Raw genomic sequence first — 19,793 nt, 5'->3', positions numbered from 1 at the left:
GACGGTTCCAGTGAGGCAAGGAAGGAGGGTACTTACTCTTCACTTCATTTCTCCCATTCCCATCCTCCACAAAAAGCTGCTTCTCCTTTAAAAAAAAAAAAAAAAATCTTTTGCTAATTGCTGAGGCTGTTAATTCTCTGGGAGTGTAGACATCAGGGGTAATACCTGAGCTGATTCTTTGTCCATTCGCTGAATTTGCATCTGCTCGAATAACTGCAATACAGTACGTAGGGCTGCTTCCTAGAGAGGCTGTAATTACTTATGCACGTGATTCTTGTTGGTATAGGTAATTGTATTTTAATTATCAGCTCTTGTAGAAACTACACTTACTATTTCCCTAGCTTTGTTACATCTAATCTAAACAGTCAGATCTTTCCAATGTTTCAGACACGGCAGATAGCTTTTGCTTATGTCCTTATTAACTCATTTAACCAGATATTTGTTTGTCCGAAACTCCAACTTTCAGTTCCTATATGAATTTCTCATACTTCAGATAATTCAGAGATCAGATAATCAGGGTTTACTTGTGAACTGGGTAATTATATACAAAAGAGCCTGCTTTGACATGCAGTTACCAAATGTACCTATAGATTTTACTACTATTTATTATTATTTTCTTGGGCCATAAACTGAGATCGGGCTCTGTGTACAAATACATAATAACTTATATATTCTCCCCTCTCCCCCCCCCCCCCCGCAGCTTACAGTCTAGGTAGACCACGGGTGGGGGAAAGGAAGTATTAGTATCCCCTTTGTAAAGATGGTGATCTGAAGCACAGGGCTTTAAGTGGTTTACACAGAGCTGGAAACTGAACCCAGATCTAGTGCAGCCCAGTCCAGTGCATTAACCACAGGACCACCCTTCCTCTTAGAGTTTACTTGCAAATTGTATAGCTCCATACCCCGTGCTTGTTTAGTCATGTAATTATCAGATGTACACATGAGTTTTATTTGCTATCTACAGTGTGGTCTGTCTGGGTGATTGTAGTGATTATGTGTACAGTTTAGAGTGCATTTCAGGACTTGAGTTTTGTTGCATGTTTTAAAGATGTCCCCTCCTATCTGCATTTCTCCATGCTTTCTAGATCCTGACTCCACGTAATTAGAACAATCTTAAAAACAAAATAAAATACTGTGTAAATAAAGTAAGTTCTCCTTTATTATGACAGTTGGCAGATGCCGAATTTAAATTAAAATATGTACGATTGCTTTCCCAGATTCCATACAAGCAGAGGCGGATCCAAATTAATCTTATGCCATCAGCTGAGGCAGACACCTCTCCCGTCCCCAAAGGAACATGAAATCAATCCCTCATGGAACTTAAGAGGCTGCACCTTAAAAATTATGTCAAGCCATTAAATTTATAGGCTGTTTATGATGCTCATTATTACATACATGAGCACATCAGTGAATTTAGCCTCAGAAGATACTTATATCTAAGGATTAACTGGATGCCAATGGCAGAGTCAGGGACAGAACCCAGATCTTCTGATTTCCAGTCCAGTGCCTCACCTATATGAGTATCCTTCCTCTGTCCGTCTCCACTGTTGTTCTCCACAAGTGACCACATAATGCCTAGCTGTGAATGTGGCCCCATATTTGCAAGCAGCTTTGCATGTGAACTATACACTCCTCCCCACGCCATTAAAATGTTTCATTAAGAGGATGTGCCTGTGTTGTCACTCCAAATCACCACTTTCACATGGCTGTAGCTATTTATTATTATTATTTATCTGTATTACCCTAGTGCCTGAGAGTCCTCGTCATGGATCAGGACCTTATTGTGCTAGGTGCTGTACAAACACAGAACCAAAAGATGGTCCCTATCCCAAGAAGCATACAGTCGAAGTGTAAGATGAGACTACAGATGAACACAGACAGGTGGGGAGTACGAATAAACAGTCTGAGGAGTGGAAACTTGGACTGGCTAGGTCCAGTCTGCGGGGGAGAGGGGGGGGTCTTTCATTTGCCCCCTCATTCTCAATCACTATTTCCTCCTGTTTGATCTTCCGCTTTTCATGGTTATACCTGTGGCACACGTCATTTGCCATTACAAGCGCGTAGAGTGGAGACTGGCTCTTATTTAACATTAGTGTCTCTTCCCCACCACAACTATGATGACTATTTAGGGGTCAGACAGCTGGAATTGTGAAGTCAGTTTTAATCTTGTCTTACACTGGAGTACTGCACAGCTATCTGAGCCACTAGGCTTACCCTAAGTAGTGACTACTCATTATTGCAAAAATATTTTTTTTCCAAATGCCAAGAGAACCACATGCAAATAAGCACGCAGATATCACAGTGAAGGTTGCCATACAGTACACATTCAAATTCCAGACAGGTAGGATGATAGAGAGGCGAAGAGACTTGCAACCACTTTATGGTGACCCAAAGTAGCTAGAATGACAAGAAATCAGGACAGTTCTACAGAATATCTTTAAATATTAGAGAGACAAGGTTGGTGAGGTAATATCTTTTATTGGACCAACTTCATTCAATTTTATTGGTCCAATAAAAGATATTCTCTCACATACTCCATCTCCCTTATATCCTGGGTCCGATAGAGCTACAACAACACTGCAAACAACATAAATATTAGGATAGTTTGGGAACAACAGCTAAGCAGCTGATAAGGATTGACATTTTTAGCTAAAATATTTGTCTCGGTATGAAGGCAAGGCAAACCTTATTAATCTTGGCTCTTTCTAGCCATAAATGTACACTGTTAGGATACTGTGTATACTCTGTGCACTGTATAACAATGTATTTTTCCAGTTTACAAAACGTGCCTATCATCTGTAGATGCATGCACAGCAATGAAGACGATTACAACACAAATAACTGACACAACGTCAACCCACAGTGGCTCAAGAAAATGGGTAATACCATTCTCATGGCCAAAAGCCTGACTGACTGGATAAGCCTTGCATTGTGTCCTGAAAAGTGAATTTGGGCTCTGTTAGACCAGTGTGGGGCTCTGTTAGACCAAACTCCAAACGGCTTCCATAGAAAATGCCTTGCCTGCCAGCCCAATAGTTGAAATCTGGGGACTGTCAGCAAGAGCACCTCAGATAGTCTCAGCTATTATGGGGCACAGGGAGAAGGAGGGAGGAGACCAAGATAACTAAGCCATGCTCCTTTGTCTATTGGTTGTCAGTCAAGGAGACCATGACTTTATCATGCCCAATTCTGAAAGTAATCTGAAAGGAACAAGGAAATGTGAAGACTGCAGCTAATACCTGGAGATTTTACATACTATTACACACACAAAGATCTATGTTAAGAAACATTATTCAAGTTGCAAAGTCAAGCACTCAAAAGTTAGGAAATGCCAGAATTAAGGTTTCCCATTCAACATTTCCAGTTATGGACTCCCTTATGCTATGATACAGTCTTAGTTGCATGATCACATTCTTCTTGTTTTTTTTCCTTGCTCTTTAATATAGATTTTTGTGTGTAATTTCCTAGGTTTTCAAAAAAGCACATTGAAAAAAGAAATTGCGTCATGTGGCATCATACTGACACCCACGTGGTTCATCAGCTGGGTTGGAACCTTTAGATCCACCACAAAGAACTCTGTCACTTGAGCTATTGGAGTAACTGATAGCAGTAGTAGTTTGTTATGCTCTGTGTAGACCAGCATTAAAGGGGAATGCCAGTGTGTTTGCCAGTTTATTTCACAGATGCTTGCTGACAACAGAGGAATGATTCTGGAGCAGACTGATTGTAATGGGCACAAACTCATCTGCCCATCTGCCCCAAACTTTTACCCCTCCTAGCCTGTCCCTTCCAACCTGTCCCTGTGGCATTCCTACCTCATCCCTGACCAATTCTCGCCTAGCCAGCCTCAATCTCAATTCTGCAGGCTTCTCAACCCAACCCTAGCCTCCCTGCCCAGGAAGGTCTAGTCTCACTCCTGCAGTCCCAGTCTCACCCAACTCTCATTCCCAGTTTTTTCTCCCTGCCATTCCCAGTTCTCTCCATGCTCCCAGTTCCTTGTCCCCAGTCTCCTTGCCCAGCCAGTCCCAATTCTCGCCCCCACCCTTCCATCTCCTCATCTGATCTGTTTCTCGCCACCATCCTGTCGTCCAGTCCCAAACTTTCTCCTAAGCTTCTTGTTTAATCTCAGTGTGTCTCCCCCCAACCCCTAACTCCTTGTCGCTTTCCCTTGCCTAGCAGTGCCAGTTCTTCCCCACATCCTGACTCCTCACCAGATCTGAATGCCTTCCCTCCTCACTCCCCTACCCATTACATTGGGTCTCAGTCCCACTTTTCTTACCCACTAACTTACAGCCTCCCCCCTTCACTCCTCATCTTATCTCAGTCTACCCTATCTACTGTCACCCAGTCTTTTCTACCTCCTCAGTTCCCTCCCTGACTTTCAGTCCCAGTCTCTTTGCCCAGCCAGTTGCATGCCCTCCTGGCTCCCAGTCTTCCCCCTACTCCCAGGCCCAGTTTCCACTCCCTCTGCTGCCAGTCGCAGTCTCTCTCCCTCCCAGGATCCGTGTCTCAGTCTATTCCTCCTTCCCTGCTCCCCAGGTCAAACACTTGTCCTCTCTACATTCACATCAGGCAGCTTCATCCTCTATGCTGCTTGGGCCTGGCATAGTGAGAATGCGGAATAGAGGGGTCTTAGTGAATGGACAGCTGGGAGAGGTGATGGGCCAAGAAGAAAGGGAGACGGAAACACTGAACATGAAGAGAGAAGGGGGTAAAATTTTCAAAGGTGCCTAAGAGAGTTAGCTACCAGATTCCTGGCCCAAGTAATAAAGGAAGGAAGGCAGGCAGACAAGCCAAATCAGAAAAGAGTCATCTTAAAGAGCGATGGGTGTTAAGTGAAGAACAACTAGTATTTAAGGAATTTGTGAGAGGGGAAAACACATCGTATGAAGATGACTTTGTGAATTGAGGGTGGTGGTGGGAGGAAGTGAGTCAGAAAAAGGAAGGAAAAGTACCATAATCAGCACTTGACTCTTTCTAGTAAATGGAAGACCTCCAACCACTGTGAATTTTCCTGGCTTTTTGACAGGCAAGTGGTAGCTTTCGCTCCTCTCCAGCCCTAACGTGTATATATGTTAAGTATCCACTATCATTCTTGTTCTGGAAAGTTGACATGTATAGGATTGGGAGGTTGAACATTTATACTTTATGGGCTGCCTAGAATGGGCTTGATACTGTATAATGGACAATGAGTTACACTACAGCTGACAAAACAGATTTCCCAAACCAAACATACTCAATTCAATACATTTTCTTTGGTTATGATGGACAGTAACCTGGCGTGATATTAAGTTTAATTTTGCATGGCAGGTTGCATTGGTCCTGTGGTAGCTGGAAGCCATTTGTTACATAAAATGCCATCATCTATAGAAAAGGGTGTTGCTCAACTGTGTTGAGCAAAAGAAGAATCAGTTTATGCTCCCAGCATGAGGGGGACTACCTTCAATTGTTTTGGTCTTTTCATGTACGTCTCCACAAAGCAGAAAGACACTTTCTCATTTTGCTGGATAGGAAATAACTGAAGAGATTTTTCCTTTTCCTTTACAATTTGTTTTAAAATCATTACACATAAGTTTTTGATTCCATGTTAATAGGCACTTAATTTCTCTTCTAATAAAATGAGAAACTTTCCATGCTGATAACATTGCTCTTCAGGCTCAAGTAAGTGTTTTCACATGCTTTCCATGTCCCTTCCTGATTGCGTTAGGCGGGAAGGAAACAATAGCATTTTTTTCATGTCCAAGATTCTGATTAACTATGTCTTGTATTTTTTCTTTGTTTACAAAATACTTTGTATGGTATAAACTGTGAATAAATACAGGGATTATTTGGCTAGAACTGTAGACAACCCAAAAAGCAGTTCTGCATTTCCTACCCTGACAGTTCAGTTTAAAAGAGACTGCAGTTACTTACAGAGAACTAGTTGAAAATGGTATTTTTTTTCCTGAAAACCCTTTTCTGCAGGTTTTTTTAAAAAGGACTGAAATTGTGTTCAAAAATTTTTGCAAACATTTTGTATGTAGAGATTTTTTTGATTGATCATTTTTAATTTAATGTTAATTTTCCTTCTTTTCTCTTCCTTTTTTTTTTTTATTTTGACACTGAAAACATGGGGAGAAAAAGCTGGCGGGGAGGAAAAAGCATAAATCGAGGAACCCAAAATTAAACTAATTTTTTTAGTTTTAATTTTATTTGGGGTTTTGTTTTTTAAAGCAAAATAAAAAGAACACAAACATTTTAATTAAATTTTCATTTTCAAAATGAGCCATATTTTTAACCAGCTCTGGGCCAAAATAGAATATTAATGTAGAGTACTGTCTTTAATTAAAAAAAAAAAAATCTGATTCAGGAATTGAAATTGTTTGGGAAGGCTTATTTTGGCCTTTTTTCCCAGCCACAGTTGTGTGAACAAATCATTTGGTGGACAAACTTAATCTCATTGGTGGGGTGGAGGGGGTGGGTAGGTGCCTCTCGCAATTATAGTGTTAGTGGCAGATGAAGAAGAGTGGGAAAAATTTGAAAATATTATATTTAATAGTAGTGAAACTTACCCTGAACTGACCATGCACAGTTCCATCATTATTTATTTTCTTCAGGGTTGGAAGGGACCTCAGGAGGTCATCTAGTTCAACCCCCTGCTCAAAGCAGGACCAATTCCCAACTATTTTTTTTGCCCCAGATCCCTAAATGGCCCCCTCAAGGATTGAACTCACAACGCTGGGTTTAGCAGGCCAATGCTAAATAGACAAGACAGACAAAAGTGGGAAAGGAAAACAAAGTGGGGAAAAGACTTCTTCAAGGTCATACAGCAGGTAGAGGTGGCAACAGAACACAGGTTTCTAGATACCTAGGGCTTGTTCATATGAGGAAATTTACTGGCATCATTATTGCAGAATGTCCACAATGGGGAGTTATGCTGGTAAAACTGTAGAGGTATAATGATATAGTATAATTATGCTGGTAAATTTCCCTGTGTAGACAAGCCTCCAGTTCTGGATCTTAACCACTAAACCATACTGCATGAAAAAGCTGATCTCTGAAGAAGTATTGTTGGCAATTAAACAAAACTAGGTCTAGTAAAAGAAAACAAAAGAAAATCTTGCTTAGTCTAGGAGAAAAGATTACTCCTTTTTACTTAGTCTGGAGGTCTATCTATTCCTGCTCACCTCTATTCATAACCCTACCCTGCCAGTGAGCCATTTTCACTGAGTTCCCTGTTTTAAGGCCTATTTTTCCTGACTATCCTTAGGCTATGTCTCTATGTGATGGGTAAACTTGCAGTTATACTCTAGAAAGCCTCCATGTTCACTGCTACTCTCTCAATGACAATTAATTGCCTGTGGTCTTACGTGTTTATAGGTCCCAGTAAACAGGCAGTATATTTATGTCCCCCATTACCTTCAGCAATAAACTTTCTTAAGAAGAAAAAAATCTCATGTTTCCTGATTACAAAATGATTTTAAGTAAACAGGGAGAATGAAGAAAAGACACTGGTAAGCAGGACTTTGAATGAGAGAGGTGGGATTTGGAGAATTCTCTCCTTATAAAATAGTGCTGTAGTATTCTACAGTATTAGTCAAACACACTACAGCTTAAAGTAGTGACACTGCATTGTTCAGACTGTAGAAAAATGATTTAGCTACTGGAACAGACACAATATTTGCTAATCTGGGATGATTTGGTGCTGCTACAAGAAATATGACCTTGGGAACGCAAATATTCTAATCACTTTGAAATTGTAATGTTTTCTCAAAGTTTTGGAATAGCAATGAGTAACATAACTAAGAGTACTACAGTGTTACTTGACCGGTATGGCCCATCCTTGGATCTCAGGGGTCCTCACATTGTGTTTCTCTGCCATCAGGCCACTGTCCTCATGAGTCGTCTTCTTGGCTCAAAGAGCTTGCGATCCATTCATCTACAATTTAGTCCACCATGTATCTGCCTTTGAGAAGCATTGACTGTTTCCTAAGGGAAACACTATCCAGTCCACCACCCTTACAGACTGGAAAGTCTCGCATTGTAATACCACTTGTCTCACAGGTTGTTACTGACATAATTCCCTCATGCCTTACAAATGATTTAATGGTTGTAAAGCATTTTGAGATCCTTAAAGTAAAGAGTTATAGATAGAAGATAAAGGCAGTATTATTGTTATTTATTATTTTGTTATTGCATTGGTTAGATCTTAGGGGAAAAGGTTGTTTGCCTATAACTGTATTCCTTCAATATAAGGAGCTTTTTGGGCTGACTACAATTTGTTGATTATATAGTTTTGTTTTTCAGAGAGTGAATCCGTTAGAAAATATTAGCAAAAAGTAGTATCAATGAAGCCAGGTTCTCGAGTGAATTCACTGTGTTATTTGAAATCAATGTGTTATGTGAATCAATCAAAAGACGCCCTGCCTGTCCTTCTGCCATTCTCTGCTGTTCTTCAAACGTGGAAAAACAGCACAGTCAATGGAAATCTTTGAGCTTTGTTGATTTTAATTATTAAAGTATTAGAAGATAGACTTAAAGGCCAATTAAATGGGACAGTATTCCAGTACTGCTAACCCTGCAAACTCCAAAGTCACAAGTTAGATCCAGTGTTGTATGCGGTGTAGTTGTAGTCATCTTGGTCCCAGGATATTAGAGACACAAGATGGGTGAGGTAATATCTTTTATTGGCCCAACATCTGTTGGTGAGAGAGACACACTTTCCAGCCACACAGAGCTCTTCTTCAGGTCTGGGAAAGGTACTCTAAGGCCTGGTCTTCACTAAGCCCCCACTTTGGACTAAGGTACGCAAATTCAGCTACGTTAATAACGTAGCTGAATTCGAAGTACCTTAGTCCGAACTTACTGCGGGTCCAGACGCGGCAGGGAGGCTCCCCCGTCGATGCCGCATACTCCTCTCGCCGAGCTGGAGTACCGGCGTCGACGGCGAGCACTTCCGGGATCGATCCGGGATCGATTTATCGCGTCTTAACCAGACGCGATAAATCGATCCCAGAACATCAATTGCCTGCCGCCGGACCCTCCAGTAAGTGAAGACGTACCCTGAGTGTCAGAGCTAAATGCGAGGTTGAACAGATTGTTTAGCATAAATAGTTAGTCCATATTCTAAGGGACCCTTCAAGGTAGAGTGGCAGAGGTGTTAATGGGCCACTTTACTTGAATAGTCATAAGTTAAAAATGTTTTTGAGCTGTCTTCTGATATTTTTGAACTCTCCTTGCCCCCACCTCCAATGTGTGTATGACAACTAGTATGGCCAGTTTATACCAATTAGTGCTGGCAGTGAGAAATACCAGTTTGGCCAGCACATCCCTACATCAGTCAACTCTGCACCCCCAGCCACAGATCAGTTTTTGAAACCCCCACAGCAACTCTGTCCACACAGCCACACAAAAATCCTGCACCCCTATTTCCTCTCCTAAGCCTCACATTTGTCCCTTGCCCCCCAGCACGTCTTTGCTCTTCCTACAATTCCAGGGGAACTTCACAGCCCTCTCCTAATCCCAGAGTGGGAAGGGGTGACAACTTTAGAAGTTCTTCTCTCACACATCCTCCCAGACCTGGGAAGGGGGGAGCACATCCAAGAGGGGTTCTCCTCTCTCTTTCCCAGGCCAGCTGTTGCTGCATTGGAGAGGATGAGAAAGGATGGGGTGGGGGGAGCAGGAGGTGAGAGAGAAGGAGGGGGAGGACAAAAGCCACTCTAAGCTCCCTCAATCTCCCTCATTTCTTGTGCAAATGGAGTTTTGGTGCTCCCTCTCCCCCTTGCCTACCTAGAAACATCTCTGGGTTTCTGAGGGGTGAGGCAGGGAGAGCTCTGCCTGCCTCCTGTAGAAGCTCTGATTGTCTTTTATTCCCCAGGAAGTGGGGAAGGCAGCCAGTCAGAAGGGGTTTTCCCATTCCATGAATGCTGGAGCTTCGTACCAGTCTGGCACCAAGCAGGGTCTTAAATCTCATTACTCAAGATAAAGTTGTGAAGGTTGGCAACACCAGCATCTCATGTAGCCATTTTTATTCTATATCCCATTTCTGGGGCCAGATCCAAACTCCCAGTAGGAGTGCTTTAGGGAAGGAAATGTCTACAAGGATCTCATCCTAGATGTTTCCTATGCTCTGTTAACCTTTTGAGAGGGGTGGAGTTTTCCCTCTCCTTGAAAATATTGTGTGGCTCATCCCCACCCTGGACTGATCCCCAGGGATCATCATGAAGGTCCTGTGCCTCTGCAGGTGCACTGGCCCCCAGAACCAACCTCTCTGCTCACTTCCCTGGCAGAATAGCTCTATCAGACCTGTTCTTCAAGGGACAAGCCTGCCTTCAGCAGCTCCCAGCAACAGAAGTTATGGAAAAGATCATGTAGGCTAAGGAGGTCGTGTTTACCCCTTCTCCCCATATGTGGATCCTGGGCCCATGGGGTACCCTTCAAGCGGCCCAAAGAAAGTGTGTGTGTGTGTGTGTGTGTGTGTGTGTGTGGGTCTGGGTGGGTGGGTGGGTGGGGATAGTGCCACTTTGAGGGGAAAGATCTGTGAATGGAGGGTCACCTACCTCTAAGAGTAGATCTCAAGGAAGCTATCCGAGTCTGTTTTTTTCTGCTGCTTCTTTTGTTTTCTTTTTCTTTTTTGTTTTTTAATATTATAAGTCTTCTGTCTATCACGTGATAGGTAGCATCTGTGTGTATTGCTGTTAGAATTTCAGTCAGCGACGTTAAAGCAAATTAGCTTGATAAATGAACTATTAAATAGCAAGATTCTACGTTCATAGACATAGTTTTAAGGTCTCTGGACTGCATAAATTGACAGATCTAGAAATAAAATCAGTATTCTTCTTGTAACCTATTGTAAACAAGCTGTCAAGCATCACTACAGTCTCCTTTGAAAATAGCTTTGATGAGTAAATAGAGAAGAATAAAAGCAGAGACAGTGTCAAAAACGTAAACCCAAGATAATTGTTGTTTTTTTTTCTTTACCTATTATATTTCTTTAGTTGTTGGCAGCTGTCTTTCTGCTGCTAAACAAGAACATTTTTCTTTAGTTCCTGCTTAGACAGTTTTGACATTGTTTTGATGCAAGTTAATGCTCCCAGAATATACATTTCTGCTTTTAAGGAGCATGGGGTTAGAATTTCTTTGAATTCCTCCTTGATTCAGGTAGGTGGGAATCAACAAGACTTCTGTGTTACAAGCTAAAAACTGTAGTTTCTTGTACACAAGGCTTTATTATTTTTTTGAAAAAGTGTGTGTGTGTGTAGAGCTGCATATGAGCAAATAAGAAAGCTATTGAATTATTTTCTCCTGCTGGGAGCATCCTTTTTCACCTTTCTTTTCTCTTCACCTACCTGGTTACGAATGGGAAAATTTAAATTTTACAAAGTGAAAAACCAAATTAATTCCTCTATCTCTGCTTCCCAAGAGAAGCATTTTCTTTCTCTTCTTTGTGTGTGTGTGTGTGTGTGTGTGTGTGTGTGTGTGTGTGTGTGTGTGCGCGCGCCAGTTAGCTTTTACCTGCTTCGAGCTTTTCAGACATGCCTTTGGTTGAGTTAATATCAGTAAGATGGTGCCTCTTCTGGCGTCTGTCTCAGAATTTATGTAGCTGTCAGATCTACAGTTGGTTTGTTCCAATGTCTTTTATTTTATTTCTAAATTTTCTCTTGGTGATATTTTTATTCCTCTGTCTGTCTTGTGTAATCCCCCCCCATGTTGGGTGATGTGTATGGAAATTCCTTTTCAGGTGCACTGGAACTTGGCTTGCTTACCAGCTTCCCATGACTAGCTCCATTATTGAGTTGATAATGAGCATCCAGTAGGAGAGAAGAAAGTTGTGAAGTGAGTCGGCTGTTGCTTATTGGGATTGAACAGCTTGTTTTTTCTTTTGTGTAGCATTTATACTTAACACTCAGTAGGCAAACTGCTATTCCAGCTCGCAAGTGGATTCAGTTATTCAAATGCCCCGGCCAGAAAATGAAGGGGATTCTATTTAAACAGTGTGCTCCCAAGTCATAGATGATCTTTGTGATGTCTGTATTTTGCAAATGGAAATTTTCCATTTTCCATCACCAGTATTCTTTCAGAGGCAGCGTTATCCGAGGCTGCTTTTTGGCTGGTTATTTGCATTTTTCCTTTCAATACTGAATTTCCTTCCTTTCTCCCCCAACCCCACCACTTTCATATCAAATTCCCATTTTGATTCCCTTCACTTCTGTGTCTCATGATTAAGGGCCAGTCCTGCTGAGCGCCAATGATGAGCTGACTTCAGTGAGAATTAAAAGTGCTCAGTGCCTTGTAGAATCCAGCACTAAGTGAGGTCTACTCCATTTGTGTAAAGCTTGAATGTTTCAGCTCTCTACACGGAGACTATGGAGAGGATAGGTAGCTGAAATTCACCTCCTCAGACCAGTTAACAGAACTCCTGGAATAGCAGCTACACCCAGCTTGCCCTGGTTAAGCAGGTTGTTTAGGCCACTGGATCTGTGTAAATGTGAATGCCTGTGTCACCTCCTTCCCGCTTCTCACCCTTTAGTGTGGGTGGGCACCCCTCTGTGGCTACTCTGCTCACAGCTCCCCTGTAAAGTTTAAGTGGAGAACCTTGCACTGGTCTTCTGCCCTAGAGAGAAATGGGGAAGCAGCTGTTACGTAATGAGCTTAGAAAGAATGCAGAGGGACTGAAACACTGAGGGCTGGATTCTTCTCCCTTTGATATCAATGGGAGTCTTGCCTTTGTCTTCAATAGGAGAAGCATCCAGGACCTGATCCTCTGAGACTGGGACAGGGTTCATAGGCCTGTGACTTGGCCTCAGCCAAAGCACGTGTTGAGTCCTGAACTAGTCTGTTAGACTAACGTACTTTTATGAGCCCTATTACTGCAGTATCTGAGCGCCTCAGAGTCTTCAATGTAGTTATCTTCACAACACCCCTGAGGGGTAGGGAAGTACTATTATTCCCATTTTACAAATGGGAGAACTAAAGCACAGAGAGGTTAAGTGACTTGCCCCTGGCCACGCAGGCAGTCTGTGGCAGAGCAGGGAACTCATGACCTTTTGTATCTTATACGTGGGCTCTAAATCAAGCACTGTCCAAGTGGGTCTTGCAATAGGACTTTTGTCCTTAGTTACTGTAGGTAGGTTAGCTTGTAAAGAGAGCACAATTGCACAGTGTCTTAGGTTGTGATGCAGACATAACCTATGTTGGCAAAACTTACGTTGCTCAGGGGCATAAATATTCCACCGTCCCTCCCCCAGCGACATAAGTTACACCGACATAAGTGCTCATGTGCACAGTGCTGTGTCTGATCAAACACTACTTTCTATGCATATGGCCATGGTAACGTGGATGGTAACTGGTTTAAGCCATGTCTATACGTACAGCACTGCAGTGGCACAGCTATACCGGCACACACTGCAGCACGTGTGGCGAAGACGCTCTATGCCGACGAGAGAGAGCTCTCCCGTTGGCATAAAAAAAATCCCTGTCCGTGAGTGGCAGAAGCTATGTTGGCAGGAGAACTTCGCCGCTGCAGCACTGTACATATAGACATGGCCTTAAACTAATCAGCCACTACATTGTCATGGCCATGTGCACAGAAAATAGTGTTTGATCAGTAGGACCGAAAAGATTCAAGACCTAACCCCGTCTTGACCGACCCTACATTATGCCTGTTGGCGGCTGCTGCTGCTGTTTATTATTTATTTTTATCACCATAAAGCCTAGAATCCCTAGTCAAAGGTCAGGGCCCCATTGTTCTAGATGCTGTACAAACAAAGAAAAAAACGACAAAGAATTTACAAACCAAGTATAAGGCAAAAGACAAGAGCTGGATAGAGACAGACCAACCGGAGAGTACAAGGGAACAGCGAGACAATACCGGTCAGCATGATCAGCTGCGATCTAAGCACACCAGCAGCCTGCCTGTTGTCATGTTTTTTTTGTAGGCATCTCACGGCAAAGGAGAGTTTCGAGGAGGGACTGAAAGGTGGATAATGAGTTAGCTTTGTCTGTGTTTACAGGGAGCTCCTCCTAAGTGGGAGGAGCTGCCTGGGAGAAAGCCAAAAGGTGCCTGCTTGAACATTTAACAAGTAAGAGAGAGAGAGGCTGGCATCATTCCTCAATCAGAGGTGGGAGTCGATATTTCAATAGTGAATGAGAGATGATAGGTTGTGAAGGGTGTTGAAGGTGAAGACAAGCAGCTTATGTTTGATATGACAGAGTAGGAAGAGTCCATGGAGGGAGGCAAAAAGCAGGGCGACATGGCCAAAGCGACAGGCTAGGAAAATTCTTTGCAGCAGCACTCTGAATGGATAGGAACGGGGCAAGATTGCATTTGTCAAGGATGTTGCAATTGCCCAGCCATGATATGATGAGATTTTTAGCTGTGTAGAGAGGAAGTGCTGTATCTTAGGGCATGTCTACACCAGGACTGACTGACCATGGCAAGCTGGGGTGTAAATCTACAGCGCTCCAGAGTGCCATGTGCTAACTGTCCTACTATGGTGGACTAGAAGTTTCATCCATGTACAGTGATTTGAAACAGCAGAAGGTCAAAGGTCACTAGAGAGCTTGAAGTGTGCATCAGCAGGGGCCACATAGACAGCGCATGGTCCTCTGGAGTGCTGTAGATTTACACCCCAGCTGGACCATGCAGATGTGCCCTTAGAGATTTTATGCAGAAAGAATCTGCAAGATTTAGGTGTAGCCTGGATGTGAGAACCTTGAGAGGGGTCTGCTCCAAGTCAAAGATGAGGCCCAGGTTATGGGCCTCAGTGACAGGCAGGTAATGGTGGTGTTGCTCACGGGGGACAAGTGAGAAGATAGTTGGGAGTGCTTGGGGAGGAAGACTGAGGGTATGTTTACACTGCAATTAAAAACCCGCAGCTGGGCTGTGCCAGCTGGCTTGGGCTAAGGGGCTGTTTAGTTGCAGTATAGATGCTTGGGCTGGAGCTTGGGCTCTAGGACCCTGCGAGGAGGAGGGTCCCGGAGCTCAGGCTGCAGCCTGAGCCCAAGCATCTATACAGAAATTAAACAGCCCCTTAACCTGAGCCCAAGTCAGCTGGCACGGGCCAGCCACAAGTGTTTAATGGCAGTGTAGACACCCCCCTGGAGCTCTGTTTTAGCCATGTTGAGTTTGAGCTGACAGCTAGACATCCATGAACAAACAGATATCAGAAAGAGTGGCTGAGATTTTAAAAATTAGGCTAATAATGGCTGTTGCACTCTAGCTTTATAGCTATCATGCTTTCAGAAACCTTCCTGAACCTATTTTGTGCTACTTTAGCAGAACCCTAGCAGTTGCAACTGAAAGTTCTTACCCAGTGGAAAATTAGAGAATATATACCCAAAATTCAGTAATTACTCAATAGAATTATGCCTTCATCCAAAATATGTCTGGACTACATTAATTTGTGTGGAAAATACCAATGGCATTAGAGCATTTTGTTGATAGAAATACTTGCTATCTAGCAGAAACAGGAAATTTACAAGTAATGGTTTGCTTAGTTTGTACAGATTAGAGTATGACTCGGTTTTGTACTTAGCATTACAGATATTAGAGATGGAAAAGACCTGTTTTCGTGTTATAGTCCATCACTTAGCCATTACAAGTTTCTTTACTGTAGTATTATATATTTTTCCAGTGCTTTGTCCAATCTACTCTTCAATGTTTGTGATAGGGCTTCCTGTGCTTCCCTTTTAAGGATGCATTTGGTGAAATGTTGTGGTCTGTGTGCAGGAAATCAGACTAGATGATCAAAATAGTTCTTTCTGGCCTTAAAAAAAAATCTATGAATGTTGGAAAGTCTATTATACATTTAAATTGATCTCATCTCAGTCAGGAAGTTTTTTCTTTTATATTTAGTCTTAATCTTCCATATTTATGATTTCATCCCATTACTCCAGGATACACAGGGCTTTCTTCCTCTAACCTGGCTTTCTAGAGTCAGATTCACTATAGATCTACGGCTATCACAGTTTCAGAAACCTTTTTGGGACCTACTTTGTGTTACAGGATCAAGCCCTTAGCCTCTCTGAATCTGTTTACATATCTGTAAAATGGAGATAATAAAAATCACCTTCCCATCTCACAAGAATGTTATGAGAATTAATAGTTAACATTTGTACAGTGCATTAGAGATATGGGGCAGATTTTCAGGTGCTCTGCTCCCACAATTGGAGCCAGATTTTTGAAAGAACTCAGCACCTAGCAGCTTCCGTTGCATGACGCAGAGTGCTGTTTAAGTACTAAAATGAAAAAATAGCCACTGAGGAAGTGAAACCATGCGTTCTGGGATTGCAGTGATTCATGGATGTGTATCACACTTTTGCTCTGCCTCTCTGCTTTGTTGCACCTTTTTTGCTGGTGTAACTGGCAGGCTGTGGGGATGTATATGAATCCTTGCTCAACTTAATGCCATGCTTGCTTACAAGAACATCAGTCTGACAAAGCAGAGTTGAACGTGATGTTTGCGTGCCTGTGTCACGTGCAAGTGTGTGCCCACAAACCAAAACACAGCTGGCAGGTCTAATTTTAGACCTTACCAGCCTTGAGAAGTGTCCCTTTAAAGATATACTTTTCTCTCTAAAAACAATTTGGCTGATAATACAGCTGCTGACAATCCTGCTGAAGTATTACATATGATTTAAATAAAAACAAAGGAAACCACTGCCCAGTAATTGTAAATTAAAAAAAAAAAAAGTGAGGCCACTAAAGAAAGATCCACAAATTAAATGATGTGTCAAAGGAATACGTGATTTTAAAATTTAAACTTGGGATTTGTACACACAATAAGACAAAGTATATTGACTTATTTATTTGTACAGTGCCCAGAAATGTTACAGGTGATTTATATACATATAAAGTAGGTCCCTTCAGATAAATAATATTCAAAACTTTTGCTTAAGTTGGTCAGAATCAGCTTGAATCTCTTGCAAGCCCTGTCTCTTTACTTGGGCTTTTAGGGAGCAGTGGTAACATTTATGGTGCAAGTGTGTGAGACTGGTACTTCTGGGTGCTGTGGGATGTTGCCAGGGGATGGTGTGATGGATTATCTGAAGCTCATGAAGGGTATTATAAAAATTATATTAAAGCCATGGAAAGCTCAGGAGAGGTGATCCCCTCCCCCACTTCGTTATAAATCTAAATAGAGGAATGACTGAAACAAGTCTTAATATACTGGATCTGTCAAAGTGAACACTTAATATGCCTGGCCCTTTTTACCCCGTGTTTGTTTCTGTGCAATGGTAGATTATTGTACAAATTACTTTTCTGCTTAAAACAATTCCATGTTGGAGAATCTGTTGCTGATCTCCTAATAGACTCTGTGACCTTGTGGGTTCGTTCGTTCTTTCTTTCTTTCTTTGTCTTAACAGCGTCACAAAATATCAACAGCTTTTTTTAAAAAAGGCTCATCCTTTGCAGCAATGTCTTTGAGTCCCAGGTATTCTGTGCTCCTGGCTTACTGTTTGGCTGGTTTGTTCTGTGACTTTGTGAAGTGCAGAATCCACTGCCGGTATTTGAAGTTCCCCGGGTTCAGTTACACCAGCAAGCGCTGCTGTAAAATTGCTTTGCTTTCCGAGATAGCCAGCAGAGGGAATCGGGACTTTGCTTGCAGCAGGGGCTGAAAAAAGCAGGCTGTTTCTTCTTGGAGGAAATACTGCAGCCTTCTGGACTGCGTCTGCTTCTCGAGGGAGAGGCTCACTGTAGGTCCACCCACACCGGCTGGAAGGAGGGGGTTTGAATGAAAGACAAGACAAGCCCTAAACACCATGTCACACCGTGAGAGGGGCAGCAGCAAGTAGGCTGTGGAAAGCTGCTTTTTTATTTAAATTTTTTTAAAATAATAAAGGGGAGCGGGGTTGGGGTGAGGAAGAAGAGAGAGAGAAAAAGCTGGTCTGCAGCGGTTTGGAGTTCCACTGTCTTGCTGATTTCTCTAACAGGACTTTTTTTCTACAGACACTGGCAATTGACATTACTACAGACAAGCTGGCTAGGAAAGAAAACGCTGTATCCTGAGTGCAGGAGGGCGTGGGGGGGGGAACAAAACAAGGTTTTTTTTTTTTTTTTTTTTTAGCTCTATCTATATTTTGTTTTTGTTTTTATTCTTGCTGTGTTGGACCTTGTGAGCAGTAGAAGGCAAGGAAGTCTCGAAAGCCTCATCAGTCATCAGTACTGTCAGGAATAGTGGTTTAAGAGGAAGAAAGGCCTGGGGCACTACACCCTGTCAACGAGTTCCCTGCATCGGAGATAAAGATTCCAGCTACATGGGCAAACGCTTGGAACAGCAACCAATGTACCCTCAGTACACTTACTACTACCCTCATTATCTCCAAACCAAGGTATGGTACAGCAGTTCCCTGCCTGTCCAGCAGTGCTAATATGATATCATTATACACTTAGTGAAGGATGGATGGTGGAGTTGCATAAATTAGAGGTTTTGTTTGTTTGTTTGTTTTTTCCCCTTGAATTCAGTATCATGCAGAGCTAATAGCCAGAAACAGGAAGGTTAGGCTTTATGCATTTATTTATTAATTTTATTTTGACTACTATCTTTAGTTAATCCCTTTAATTCCCCTCTCCCTACAATAAATGTGGTTAATATTGTTGAAGCAAGTATACATGATTATGGCATAGGCTGGAGATGGCTCTGGACAGCATCAGGCATGCAAATACTGTTTCAGTGATCTATGCAATTTATTTGGCGTTCAAAAGCATTTTGCCATTAGCAAAGAGACAGTGGATACCGAAACTTTTAATCAGTGAAGTCTGAGATGCTGTGGGGTTCTGGGGTGGACAAGGCGCTAACCTACTGTAAATCTTTTGGCGTTTTCTCTGATGTATTGAACTGCTTTTAATGTTGCGTTAAATATTGAGGATGATCTGGCTGTATGCTGTTACATTTGATAGGGCTGGAAATAGATAGTAGCTACTGTCAGAAAAAGCACCAAACATGGTTTCATTTTTTTCAATGTCAGTGGCTCTGGAAGGCTGGTCTGCATCTCCCAGCAAGACTGAATGAAGTTGATGACACCTTTATTTTAATTAGTTAAATCATGCTTTGTTTTTCCCTAATGGCATTGTACAATAATCTGCTGCCCAAAAGAGTCTCCTTTGCAACCAGTGGACAGTAACAAAAACAACTCTGCAAACCAGTTAGGGCATCGTAAAGAAAATTACTATTCTGAAGTGCAACCTCACAACCATAGATTAACAGTTTGAGTCAATGAACTAACGTTCTTGTTTTTTAAAAACAAACAAAAAAACCCCAATAACCTCCACCCCCCAAACAAATGTCACCCCAATTTAAATGGCAGATTTAAGCACATAGGACACATCTGACTTGGGGGCGGGGGTTACTTTTGGTCTCAAACATGTTGAGCTAGTTATTATTGAAAGGCCAAGTTACGTTTCCTTGCCAATAAAATTACTTTTCTGTTAAAGATTATAGCCAGACCCCTGCATTATATAAATTAACTAATTGTGAAAACTGAGACTAAGGTTGGCTGGAGTTGTGATGACACCAGAACCACTCAATGTGATTATAGCCTTGTAATTCATAACATGATTATCTCTCATTTGTTTGCTGTGTGCTTTCTCTACCTATAATGTGCAGAATTTTTGTCTGAGATCAGCCCATTTTGGGGGGAGGGCAGGGAGTAATTGTTTCACCATTTTTTCCCCTCAAGGTCGATTCAAATAGCATTTTACCTTTGTGACCATTTAGTCCGTATTGTGCAGCAGCAGCATCCTGTTGCTAGCTTGACTGCAATATTGGCTATAGCTTCAACTGTTTGGGGGATTGGGGATGCAGACCGATGCC

At 42.2% G+C, this 19,793-nt stretch overlaps 1 protein-coding gene across 6 annotated transcripts in view; it reads left to right on the top strand.

Moving 5' to 3' along the window:
• Positions 1–19,793, top strand: part of RBMS3 (RNA binding motif single stranded interacting protein 3) — a 908,048-nt gene that overhangs the window by 349,769 nt on the left and 538,486 nt on the right. For 2 of the 6 annotated variants that reach the window (XM_054019905.1, XM_054019904.1), the window contains exon 1: positions 18,036–18,312. The exons of the other annotated variants lie outside the window; for them this stretch is intronic. In XM_054019905.1, coding sequence (XP_053875880.1) covers positions 18,238–18,312 — 75 coding nt within the window. In that variant the 5' untranslated portion in view covers positions 18,036–18,237. Of the gene's footprint in view, positions 1–18,035; positions 18,313–19,793 lie in introns of those variants that run through there. 6 annotated transcript variants of the gene reach the window in all.

Source organism: Malaclemys terrapin, chromosome 2, assembly GCF_027887155.1.
Source record: "Malaclemys terrapin pileata isolate rMalTer1 chromosome 2, rMalTer1.hap1, whole genome shotgun sequence".
Lineage (NCBI taxonomy): Eukaryota > Metazoa > Chordata > Testudines > Emydidae > Malaclemys > Malaclemys terrapin.
The sequence above is the reverse complement of the archived record's forward strand: the minus strand, read 5'-3'. Positions and strand labels throughout refer to the sequence as shown.